Raw genomic sequence first — 12,744 nt, forward strand, 5'->3', positions numbered from 1 at the left:
GAATATACCAGAATTCATTCATTTACTGTTGGTGGGCATATAATTTGGTTACTCTTGGTCTGAGACTACTTAAAATATTGCTATTCTAAACATTCCACTAAATATGTACTCATTTCTGTTTGATGCATACTTAGGAATGGAATTTTTAAGTCCCCGAGTATGCATGCACTTAATTTTAGTAAATATTGTCAGTCTTTTGAGAGTTGTACTGATTGTAATTACACTATTTAATATTCTGTGGTTTAATCTCTGGTAGAATGATTTTCTTGATTTTCCTGGTATGCTAGGTCTTCAGAATTTTATTAAATTGGCATTGGATTAAACTTGTGTTAATTGGGAAAAAAATAATACCCTTGTTTGTTTCTACATGAATTCCATTTGGAACTAGCCCAAAATTCTTCAGCAGGCCATGGATCTTAATTTTTTTTTTTTTTTTTAAGTTGAGGGGAGATACGTTGTCAGGAGAACATACTCTCCATTACTATAAGAATAAAAATTTAGATAAAGATGAGCCCTATCATGAACCAGTGTACAGCTGGAAGGACTGATGTATTTACACAGATAGCTATAAGGTAGAAAATTATACTTATAGGATAGAAATTATTGTGTGTATAGTAAGACCCAAAAGACAATGGTTATTTACAGAAGAGTTTAGGGAACCCTGTGAGATACAACCTTTAGAGTGAATAGAGTTTTTAATAAGGTATGATAGATTGTTGGGGGCTGGAGTTTATTTAGTTAGCAAAGGATAGGGAAATACGGAGTGAAGTGACCTGAAAAACAAAAGCATTGAAGTCAGAACTACCAATGGCCAGTATGTAATAACCAGTAATCCAATGATAGTACTAGATCATCAAGTAACCTGGTAATAATATTATGTAGTGGGCAGTAAGACTTATATGAATGGGTCGGGGTCAGTGGCAAGGATTTCATATGATATGTGGAGTTTGAAATTTATCTTCTAGGTATTGGGGAAGCATAGAATATTTTGAGCCTTACAGTGATATGGCCTAAGTCTGGAAGATAATTCCAGTAGAGGGAGTAAAGGATAAAGGCAAATAGGAAACCAGATGAAGTAATGAGGGTCTGTACTGTTTTGGTGTGCATGGAGAAAAAAAAGGAAGAGTGATTTCAAAGATAAAATTTATAGGGTTTGATTTTAAATTAGAAGGGTGGTACAAGGGAAGGAGTATGGCCAAGACAACTTGGGTTTGAATCATAACCTTATATTTACTAGTTAAATGACCTAAAGCAAATCACCAAAGAGAAAACTCCTCTTTTGTAAGATGTTTATTCTGTGAGCATCTTCAAGCATTAGAAATGTAACAATGAATGGTCTAGTCTGGACTGACAAGTTTGGGCCAAATTGTTTATAGTTTGGTCTGAAATGTTTGGGAGATTTGGCTTTATTTTGAAAGTGTTGAAATATAGGGGATTTCTGAGGTAGAATTGGTAGCATTGGGTGAGCAATTTACTATACTGGGAAAGGGGCCTTCTCTTTAGAGTATGACTCAGTTTTCAAATTTGGGTGACTGGACTGGCAGAGCCATTATCATCTCACTGGGTTTTTCTTAATATGTGTGATAAATGTCTTACAGCTTAGTTTATATGTCACCTCATGAAGAATACCTTTCCTGTCCTCCCAAATTAAGTGAGAACTCTGTATACGCTTATCATATCCTATGTTTCTCCCTCAGAACAGCATTATCCATTGCAGTTGCATAATTTATTGTGGTTTTTATTAATAGTGCCCAGTTTGCCCATTACATGAGGATAAGAGATTATGTCTAGTTTCTTTCACTGTTTTTATCCACTTTATAGGCACTCAAAATCTCTTAACATTTTTTAAAATTGAGATATGATTGATGTATAACATTGTATTAGTTTCCACTAGTGGACATTTTTTTGAATGAATGATTAAGAATTTGAAGGTTAAATTATCAACTGATGGTTAGGCTAAATAAAAATAAAGGCTAAATAAAAATGAGAGGGAAAAAGTAAAGATTGGCAACAGTTTTAGTTTGTAACTAGAAAAACAGCAAGATCAGGCGCATTTAGGGTGGAATGAGTTTTTTGGGAAATAACTGAGTTTGATTTTAATGCTAATAATATATCCGAATATCTGTGTACGATTGGTAACTGAGACTAGCAGTCTTAGAACTCAAGAGATAAAGGCATAAAGATGTAGAGTTAAGGGTACTAAGTATAGGGGAGTTCTAGAAATAGATGACATTGCACAGATAATTAATTTAGGTTAAGAAAAGGGGCTAGTGCAAGAAACTTGGGTGACCAAGAATGAAAGGTAAGAAGATGAACTAGCAGAAGACCTAGTTGCTGTCACAGGTAGAAGAATATGGGGGGGTGGGTACAGCATTATGGAAGTGAGAGGGAGATGAGGAGTGATTAGTGGTGTGAAATGCTACAGAAATAAAGTAGGATTGGGGCCACTGGATTTAGAATACACAGGAATGATGATGACTTCTATAAGAAAAATGTTAGGTGAAAGGTTTTGTATGTTAGCAGCTGAGCTAATGGTTTTCAGGTCTTTCGGAGGGGTTGTGTTGATTCACAACTCAACAGGGGTTAATGAAGTTGAGGGGATTATGTGGGGATTATATATGAAAGCAGTATTTAAACATTTTAGTTTACAGAATGGATGAGAACAGTCTTCGTTGAGTTGTGACATTTATAAATCTACAAAGCTACAAGTAGCTTTACCTATAAATTTAAGACATAACCATGGTGCAAAGGAGAAGAGAAGTGCTGAGGGAACACAACAAAAAAGTAATAGAAAAGGTAGTCCTTGAAATTAAGTTTTGACCTAGGCTTAGAAGGAGGTGAAGGAAATAGGCTGTTGGAGAGGAGTTGAAGTGCATACCAGATGTAGTAATAATAATATAGAGACATATGTATATGTGTGTTGTGCGTATATAGTGTGAGAGTAGGCAGATGGACCATTGTAAGAATAATGAAAATATTAGAGGGGCAGATGAATGTATACCAGTAAAGGCATTTCTTAATTAGATTGGATTTCTTAGATTATTAATTATTAGACTGAGCCATCTGTTGAAGAGGGACACAGATACAAAAATAAAGTCGTTAGGGTGCTAATGGTTTGCAAAAAGACTAACATTTCTGGTTCTTACAGTTTGTCTTACTTATCCTGTATCATTCTAGATTTGGTATATTTCCCTGTAATTTTGTGTTCTTAATCTTCTAAGGCAAGGTTTTTCAAATTGAGATCTGTGTATTGCCTGAAATATATGTTAAAAATACAATTCATGCACCTCTACTTTGTGTACTCAATCAGTCTCTGAAAGTAAAGATCAAGTATCCACTTTTTACAGATTTTCCCAGCTGATTCTATTCCTGAATAGATTGAGACTTGGTCCTCCAAGGTCTTAAAACTTGGGTAATTGAAGAAAGATGTGTTTATATATGCTGTGCATTCATTTTCTACCATCAACCTATAGGCCACTGAGTGATTTTCTTAGTCTTTGGGAGTTGGTTTCTTCATATGTGATTAAAGGAGATGGATTAAAAGATTGTAGTTCTTATTCCACTGAGAAATGCTCTGATCATTAACAAATGAGTTAAGAATTTATAGTGATTGTTTGGACACATGCTTCAAGCTCAGAATTTGTTTTTTTAATGATCAAGTTTTGATAGACATGTTAAATATTTGATTTAAAGAAATAATCATTGCTGTGTATTGAGCTCCTTTTAAGTATCAGTAAGCATTGTCCTACATACTTTGAAAACATTTTCTCTAAAATTCACAACAACCTGAGGCCTGAGACTGACTCAAAAGACAAAAGGACTTGTCCAAGGTTGCTAATCTAGGAGGCAGTGGGCAGATGCCTGTATAATGTACCTAACATAGCAGATGCTCAGCATAGAGAATTTAAGTAAAAGCTAAATGGTTATAGGTGTCTGAAGGAATTAGAGGCATATAGTCAAACAGTTGTCATATATTCTCAGCCCTTTTGGAGGGAGGAAAGAATAAAGAAATGGTATGCTGTCAGCTCTGTGGATGAATATGGAAAATATGGCTCTGCCAGCTGAAAGCACCAAGGCAACAGAACCTGTCTAACCACCCTTGCATGTGTCCTGGCAACAGCATTAGGGACACTTGTATGGTTTTGGATATTCATAAATATTACAAAAAATGAATTTCCTTTCAATGGATTTTTTGGGGAATTTTTTTTTTTTTTTTTTTTTTTTTTTTTTTTTTTTTTTTTTTTTTAGTTTATCCAGTTTTTGTGAAAAGAATTGAGTGAGGTGTTTTATATTTTAGGTTAAAAATCTGTAAGAACCTGATTTTAGAATTCACCAGCTCCTCAGAAGTTTGGCGAAATATGGTATGTTGCTGTTTTTATATTTTGGAATTCAAAACTGCATGTATATCTTAATGTCATGGTTAGAATAGTGACAAACATTTTCAGCAAATTTGGGTACCTACCATTTTTAAAGCATTGTGCTAGGTGTTAAGTCACTGTGCTACCAGGTAGACTATGAGGGACATAAGTGGGATCCTGAAAGAAATCAGAAGAGGTTAGTGTGTTATGAGAAGTTAAATCTTATGTATGAGAAGATTGAAGGGGGCAGGTTTGGCTGTTAGATGATATGAGTTAATAGTAGCTTCAATTTGTTGAGCTCTTACTATGTGCCAGGTACTGTTCTGAGCAAATTATGTGTTGGTTTGTTCATCTTCAGGACAGCCCTCTGAAAAAGACACTACTCTCATCTTAGTTTTCCTTATGAATGCAGTGAGGCTCAGAATGGTTAAGGAACTTGGCCAAGAATTGCCATCTAGGAAATAACCAAACAGGAACTTGAATCCAGGTTGGCTCTGGAGCTTGAACTTGTTTGTGCTCTGTTGGAATACTGGACCTCATAAAAGAGGAGCCTAGAACTTGACTCAATAATTTTTAAAATACATGTCGCTCTTTAATGAATTTACCTCAATTGATTAGTCAAGAGATTTTAACTTTATTATTTTTATGGTGACATGTTAGAAAGTTAGACTTCTTTGAATCTTCTAAATCTACATACACATTTAGTCTTATGAGAGAGAACCCAAGAGAGGACATTGTTCATTTCAGGGATGCCAATGCCTCTTCCTTATTTGACCTCAGGAATGTCTTAGGCTCTTATTAGGAGACTGGTAGCTCTGATAGGGAAATTATTTCTTTCAGGGGTAATACTTATTGTAGTCTCCTAAAGTTATTTAGTTATTTATATAGACTAAAGAGACTAAGGCCAATCTTCACCCTTATCTGAATTTGAAGCCAAGTTTTTAGGCTGCTGCAGCACTGAACATTTTGACTCTTCTCTAGGTATTTTCAGATACTTTACTATTTTATATTGGGTTTTGGGTCCATGCCAGTAACCACCTTCTATGATTGTCTCTTGTCACTTTGAAAGTGTTCATTATCAAGGGTATTTTTTTCTCATTTTTCCTCAATTCACTTTTCAGATTTGGCCTGGCTATACAGTTTGATAGGGAAATAATCAAGGGGAAGAACTACTTGCACAAAGAGTTCTCGATCCTGGGTTATTTCAGATCTTTGCCAGAACTATATAGGATTAGGATGCTTGGTAAGTTTGAACCGTGACAATCAAGAAAGTTCAGATAAGGCCAAGTAAAGGGATCAAAAGATACTAGATTGAGGGAGGAGGACGTATTTTTATATTTTGCCAATCTCTTTCATGGAATTGAGTATTAGTGGGTTTATGGTTGAGAAAGAATAGAACACATTTTCATGAAGTACCCCAAGAGGTTTGGGCTAATGTTTGATTACCGTACTAAATATAGAATAAGTGGGACTAGACTTGAATGTGTGTGTGTGTGTATATATATATATATAATTATCTGTTAAGCATTTAGCTACCTGGAAAACCATATGACTGTTAGTCTCATTTAAACAATTGCCAAAGAGTGGGATCTCAGTCCATATTCTAAATATTTGCTCAGTTACATATATATACTTAATGAAACTGTATAGTAAAACTAAAACCAAAAAATTCCAACCCTGGATAGGAAGTCAGTAGATCTGAGTTTTAATCCAAGGTTCAACACTAATTCTAAAATCTTGAGTGAGTCAATTAATCACTCTCAGCCTGCTTAATTTGTTTTTTTGTTTTTCTTAAATTCTTACTCTAGTATCTTTCGTGATCAGGTAGAGCCAAAGTTGTCATGAGACTCAAGCAAGATAACTCTTCACCAAAGTGCTTTTGTAAACTGTAGCACTCCATAAAAGTATAAGAGATTATCACCACATTTTCTCAAGAGATCAGTAAAGGGGAAAAAAAAATAATGCTGGAAAATAGTCTTTAAAAGCATTTCTATAATAATTACTCTTCTGAAGAATGTTGCATTGACACCTAATTTAAAGCTTTGAAGATTATGTTTTGAACAATGGATTGGGTTTATATATTAAAGTGTTCTAACTAAAGGTTTGTTTAATTTATTAGAGTTATTAAACCTACGCTCAGATCAAGTTAGCAGCTAAACTGGTGTGACAACCTGTTTTTAATCAGTGACTCAAAGCTGTGATCACCCTGATGTCACCGAATGGCCACAGCTTGTAAAAGGTAATTTTGAATGTTATTTTACAGCCTTTAAAAGGCTGTTATTGTAAAGTAAAATACATACTGTACAAAATGAAGAAAATGTATAGTTGGCAGGAATAAGTAGTATACCTAAGTGTTAATGTGCTTCTCCATTTAATATCCTTCCTGAAATATTTTATGCTCCCCCCCCCAGATCTATCTGTATAAGTAAACAGGAAAGTATTTCTCAAGAATGTCAAGCTTTTAAGTAAAAAATATCATTCTGAACATTATAAAAGCTATGAAAAAATGCTCAATGTGCATTTAATGTGGTGAGAGTTTTAACTCAAATGCTGCTTTAGAAATTTTTACAGGTTTAATAAAGCTGATGTAATTTTCTCTCGTAGAGAGTTACAGTTGGAGGGTAAAAGGAGTGGCTTGCATGCTGGATAAGCTACACCTGTTATTATTGGAAGTGAGCCTCCATTTGAATGTTCTGGCTCATACTGCAGTATTTAGAGTAGGAAGTATTTTGTGATTACTTTTCTGTAATCCAAATCAAGACCTAAAATAGAGACTCTTCTGAGATTTATTTTTTATTTTTTAATGTTACTTATTGTTTGTTTTAAAGTTCCTTTTCTGGTTTGTTACTGTGACAAACTTTAGGTTAACCTAAATCTGTACTTTTGAGTTTTTTTTCCCCTTTGATTATATCCTGAATTTGGTAAAACTATGAACATGTACTAGACCCTTACTTCCAAAAACTGGACAGTAACGAATAAAGAAACTGTAGTGGGGCCAAAGTAAAGCTTGGAAACTATTGCTAGATGTTAATTTAATAGTTTCGGGAATCTGAATGTTAACTAAGATATGTTTAGGTAAGCTATTCATAATATTACAGAAATATAAGCAGAATGACTAGAAATTTATTCAGCTGTGTATTTTAACATATTACTGTAAGAAAAGTGTTTCTCTTAGTTATTTGTATATTCACTTTTCTCTTAATTAAAAATAATTTCCATTTTGAGTAGAAAACTTGCGCTAATAACCATGTTTAAGAGACCCAGGGATAGACCTCTTTTAGGGTAATATCTCTTTCAATCCTTTCATATTCTATCCTTCTGTTAGACTGAATTGGTTTAAATTACTTGGTTTGACATATAAATGGTTTTTCGAAGCTCACTTGAATATATGTTAATATTAAATGATAATCCACTTATATATTTACAATAATTTGGTGACAGTTTGATGCTAATGTTTACATACTCTTTTGTTTAGGGAACAGAAATTGGAAAACTACCATTTGATGATGTATTTAATTTCAATCCCATTTCTCAAAACTTTGTAGTATATATTGTGCTTTTAAGACTCCAATTTGTTTTCCTTCTTGCTTATGTCTTACCTTTTTGCAGTAGTATTTTAATTTTCCTGTCATTGTGTCCTCATTTTTTTCCCTCTCTCTTTCTCTTTCCCTATTAATTTTGAAAGTTTTGCCGCCTGCGTGTTTGAAAGCTTCTAATCTGCCTTTCTTCCCTTAGTGCCAGCAGGTTTATTTTTTGTTTTGCAAGCCTGCTCTGCCTCCTTTACAGTATGACATCTGATGCTGGAGGGTCGCACTTTCAAAAATGAGTCAGCTGGTACATGGGGTTATCATCAGTTTTTAGCTCTTCTGTCTGAGACATACAAACAAGTTTGGAAGCAATCTTGGGGTACTTACCCACAAGGCTGGTGGAGACCAGGTGTGTCACAAAGGTGATTTGCTTGCTCCCTGGGGGAGAGGGTGGAGTGAAATTTTTGCATTTGTGTCAGTGCCAAGTCACCTGCCACCTCCAGCATGCCCCAGTTTTTAGTTCTAATATAACTATGCAAAATTGAAAATAAATATACTGCAAAGAGGTTCTAAAATATTTGAGCTGCTGGAGTCTTTTTTTTTTTTTTTCTTCCTTTTTTTTTTTTTTTTTTTTTTGCATTCTTGGCCTTGGACTCTGAATGAATGAACTGCAGTGAGGGGTAATTTTCATAGTCTAATAAATCAGATTTTTAACAGCTAAGAAATGTGGAAAACTGTTTTTGTTACTTTTCTTTTTTTTTTTTTTTTTGATGTGGCTCTGATTTTAAGATTCTTCTGTTAAAATTGTTCAAGATTAGTCTCAAGTCAGTGATAGATTTAAAACTCAGGTTATTGTAAATGTCATTTAGCTTTTGATCTCTTAAAAAAATTGAGAATTTGAGTGTTAGCAATCATTATTCTATTGATTTAATATACTGATGCTGTTTATAAAACTGAATAGGGTAATAGGAGTTTCTTTTTTTAACACCATAGTAGAAATAGGCAAAATTGATTCATACCCCAAAATGAAAATAACAGACTTTTTAGTGCCTAAGAGTTTTGAATATTTCTATGCAAGATAGTATATTTAAAAAATAATAGAAAACAACTGACAACTATTAATAACAAATCAGTTCATAATTATCCATAGTAAAATTTTAATACCCCAGCTTGGTATACTTTTGATATGTAGTGCATCTTGCCCCAGTATATTTTCAGGGAAAGTTAATTTCATTGTTGAACCAAGATAATAATGATTAGAATGATAAATCTCACTTAAAGTATCTCAAAATTCATTAAGGCTATTAGATTTAAATTTGAATTACTTAGAGCATAAGTTGGCAAACTTTTCTTAATGGTCCAGATAATAAATACTTTAGGCTTTGTGGGGCATAGCTCTATTCTAATAATACAACAAAAATAGGTGACTGACCCAGGCCCTACTTTGTTGTCCCAGGAAATAGTTTGCTGACCCCTGATCTAAATACAGTTTGGGACTGTGAATACCAGTAAATGAATACTTGGAATATTTTGGATAACCAGTATTTGTAGAAAGTTTCATAGTTGTATGTTTTTATTATAAATATTTGACTTTGTGAATAACTGTGATTTATTATACATTATACTGCTTTGTATATTGGTATCTAAATACAGTGTTTACAGTTTCCTTAAAAAAATGCACTGACTTTTTTTTATTAGTCCAGCTTTTATAATAAACGTGTTGAATGGCAATCTGATTTGATAACTTTTCCTTCTGTTAAAATCTTTAGTCACTTTTAAAATTGTTAACAGTTAAATCTTGTTTTCAAATTTGTCTTCTAATATAATATGTCTGCCCCTTTTTGGAATATGGAATATTTTGCTTAATTTTCCTCAATTACATTTTACAGATCGCCAGGAGAACCTCAGTCTGACGACATCGAAGCTAGCCGAATGTAAGTGTATCTTGGTTGCAGCTGTGGTGTCTTTTAAGTTACCCTAGATTGCTTTAAAGGTGTTATATTATTTGAAAATAATTTCCAAATGTAAGAGTAATATAATTTAAAAAAACCAATTGCGAGAGAGGAACTTTCTTATATTATTCCTACCAAAAAAATTCCTTTAAACTTTGGTACCATATCATTAGATTTCTACTTTTATTTATTTATTTTATTTATTTATTTATTTATTTTATTTTTTTTATTTTTTTAGATTTCTACTTTTAGATAGGTAGTTGTATACTCCTGGATTCTAATGTCTTTTTGGTTACCTAGCAGTTGTGGGAAAATAGGGGAAAGAATTCAGGTTAATAATCATTTATTAAATATTTACTATATATAAGGCAGCTGGTGATGTGTTGTGGATACAAAGATGCTTCATGGGGTATTCCTGGGTAGCTCAGCAGTTTAGCGCCTGCCTTCGGCTCAGGATGTGATCCTGGGGTCCTGGGACTGAGTCCCACATCAGGCTTCATGCATGGAGCCTGCTTCTCCCTCTGCCTGTGTCTCTGCCTTTCTCCCTCTCTGTGTCTCTCGTGAATGAATAAATAAAATCTTTTTAAAAAAGCCAAAAAACAAACCAAAGTTGCTTCATAATAAGTTCCTAGCCCACAGAATAGTCTAATCAGTGTGAAGGACAGGAAAGCAAATCATCAATCATCATAGTAGAAGGATACTTAGGATGCAACAGGAACATAAAGGAGTATTGAGTTACCTAGGTATATAGTAGGAGCCTAATGCAGGGAAGTCAGGGTGGCCAGGGACGGCCAAATTAAATCTTGAAGTATAATTGGGAGTTAAGTAGCAGAAAGCATTGGCAGGGTTGTTCTAGGCAGAAGTATGGGTAAAGTTATAAATCGGCACAATGAGCTTAGGGAACAGTAGGTAGTTGAGGATTTTTAAATCATAAACTGATTGAAAGACAGGAAATAGAAAGGAGATAAGACTTGATAGGGTTAAAGCCTTGCATGCTATGTGAAGGGCCTAGGCCTGTTTCATAGGTATTTGAGGGTCAAAAAAGAATTTGCTAAGGAAGGTGTAGTAACCTTGTTAGACATAAAATTTTAATAGTATTGGCAGCAGAGAAACCTAATTGAAGAGAAGTGTGTGGTCAAGAGAAGTGTGTGGTGGTAGGGTGATCAGGGCTTCAATAGTTCAGTCCATGAAAGCCTTAAGAAGGACAGTGATAGGAATTCAGGATAACATTCCCTGGATGTAAGAAAAATATTTGGAAAGTGAAATAGTTAAGACTTCAGTGATTGGTTGTAGGAATTTAAGAAGTTTAAGTTAATAGGAAAATGGTAATTACTGAAGCAAGGTTTTTAAGGTAGTAAGGGTTGGAAAGAAGAAATAGGTATAGGGATCGCTTTTGAATAAGAGCGAAGGCCCCTATCTTCCAAAACTACTGAAGGAGCTAAAGATGGATATGTGATGTTAACTATGTTTGTAGGTGTGAATGGGGAAGTCAAGTCATTCTCAAAGAATTTTCTCAGTAAATTCGTTTAGGTCTGCTGTACCACTGTTTGTCTCCTTTGAGATGATATGACACATTTCTTGAAAAGGAGGTTCAATTGTTGAGTTTGGAAACTGCAAAGTTAAACAGGTTTCTTTACTGAAAATGGTGGAAATATACTCTAAAGTGGTGTTATACATTGTGAATCTCCAAGAAGGGACTGTAAGATGTATTTCTCAAATTTATGTGTCCATGTAACCTTTTTTTTTTAATTTGGCAAAAAAAAATTTTTGTGGTAAAATACACATAATTTATCATCTTTATTATTTTTAACTGTGCAGTTCAATGATGCATGCAACCATTTGCCACCATCATCTCTACAGCTCTCTTCATCTTGCAATACTGAAACTGTATCTTTTAAACAGTAACTCCCAATTCCCCCTTCTCCCCATCTGCCAGCAACCATCATTCTATTTTTTGTGTCTGATTTTCACACTGATTAGACTATTAAATTCTGCCTCATACAAGGGGAATCATGTATATTTGTCTTTTTGTGATGGCTTTATTTCATTTAGTGTAATGTCCTCGAGGTTCATCCACACCGTGACATGTGTCAGAATTTTCTTCCTTTTTAAGGCCAAATAATATTCGTGTGTGTGTGTGTGTATGGCATTTTATTCATCCTTTCACCCATCGATGGACAGTTGGATTACTTTCATGTTTTTGTGATTTTTTTTTTTTTAAGATTTTATTTATTTATTCCTGAGAGACACAGATAGAGGCAGAGACAAAGACAGAGGGAGAAGCAGGCTGCCCATAGGGAGCCCGATGTGGGATCCAATCCCTGGATTGGGATCACGCCCCGAATCAAAGGCAGACAGACAGACGCCCAACTGCTGAGCCATCCAGGCGTCCCGTTTTTGCTATAGTTAATCTGTCATGAACATGGGTGTCTAAATTGCTCTGAGACTCTACCTTTATTTCTTTGGGTAGATACCCACAAGTAGAATTGCTGGATCATATGGTAATTCTTTGTTTAATTTTTTGAAGAAACTTCGTACTGTTTTTCATAGGGATTGTACCATTTTACACTCCATCCAAGGGTTATAATTTTTCCACATTCTCATCAGTACTTGTAATTATCTGTTTTTGATAGTTAACCATCCTAATTAAGTGATTTTTAAAAATCGTAACTTTCTGATCATGTAACTTTTTAAGAAAAATGTTTTAATATTGTTTTGTGGGACACAGGGTTTGATTAGGGAATTGAGAAGACTATGAAAACTTTGAAAGTGACTAGGGGGAATGAATGAAGAAATAGACCAAATATTGAGTCTTATGCTACTGAGCAGCTAGTTGAAGTTAGGAAACTTATCATAGTTGGAGTTTAAAGACCCTTTACTAGCCAGAAAAGTGGCATGGTATTTCAA

General features: G+C 34.2%; 1 protein-coding gene across 6 annotated transcripts in view; it reads left to right on the plus strand.

Moving 5' to 3' along the window:
• The window catches only part of UBE3A (ubiquitin protein ligase E3A), a 95,780-nt gene that overhangs the window by 20,047 nt on the left and 62,989 nt on the right, over positions 1 to 12,744 (plus strand). Inside the window, exons 2-5 of one of the 6 annotated variants that reach the window (XM_038532584.1) lie at positions 4,298 to 4,361; positions 5,480 to 5,601; positions 6,478 to 6,597; positions 9,775 to 9,819. The exons of 1 other annotated variant lie outside the window; for it this stretch is intronic. In XM_038532584.1, coding sequence (XP_038388512.1) covers positions 6,578 to 6,597; positions 9,775 to 9,819 — 65 coding nt within the window. In that variant the 5' untranslated portion in view covers positions 4,298 to 4,361; positions 5,480 to 5,601; positions 6,478 to 6,577. Of the gene's footprint in view, positions 1 to 4,297; positions 4,362 to 5,479; positions 5,602 to 6,477; positions 6,598 to 8,093; positions 8,308 to 9,774; positions 9,820 to 12,744 lie in introns of those variants that run through there. 4 more of the 6 variants (XM_038532585.1, XM_038532583.1, XM_038532586.1 and 1 more) reach the window with 4 other exon arrangements.

Source organism: Canis lupus, chromosome 3 (assembly GCF_011100685.1).
Source record: "Canis lupus familiaris isolate Mischka breed German Shepherd chromosome 3, alternate assembly UU_Cfam_GSD_1.0, whole genome shotgun sequence".
In the NCBI taxonomy this organism is placed as follows: Eukaryota; Metazoa; Chordata; class Mammalia; order Carnivora; family Canidae; genus Canis; species Canis lupus.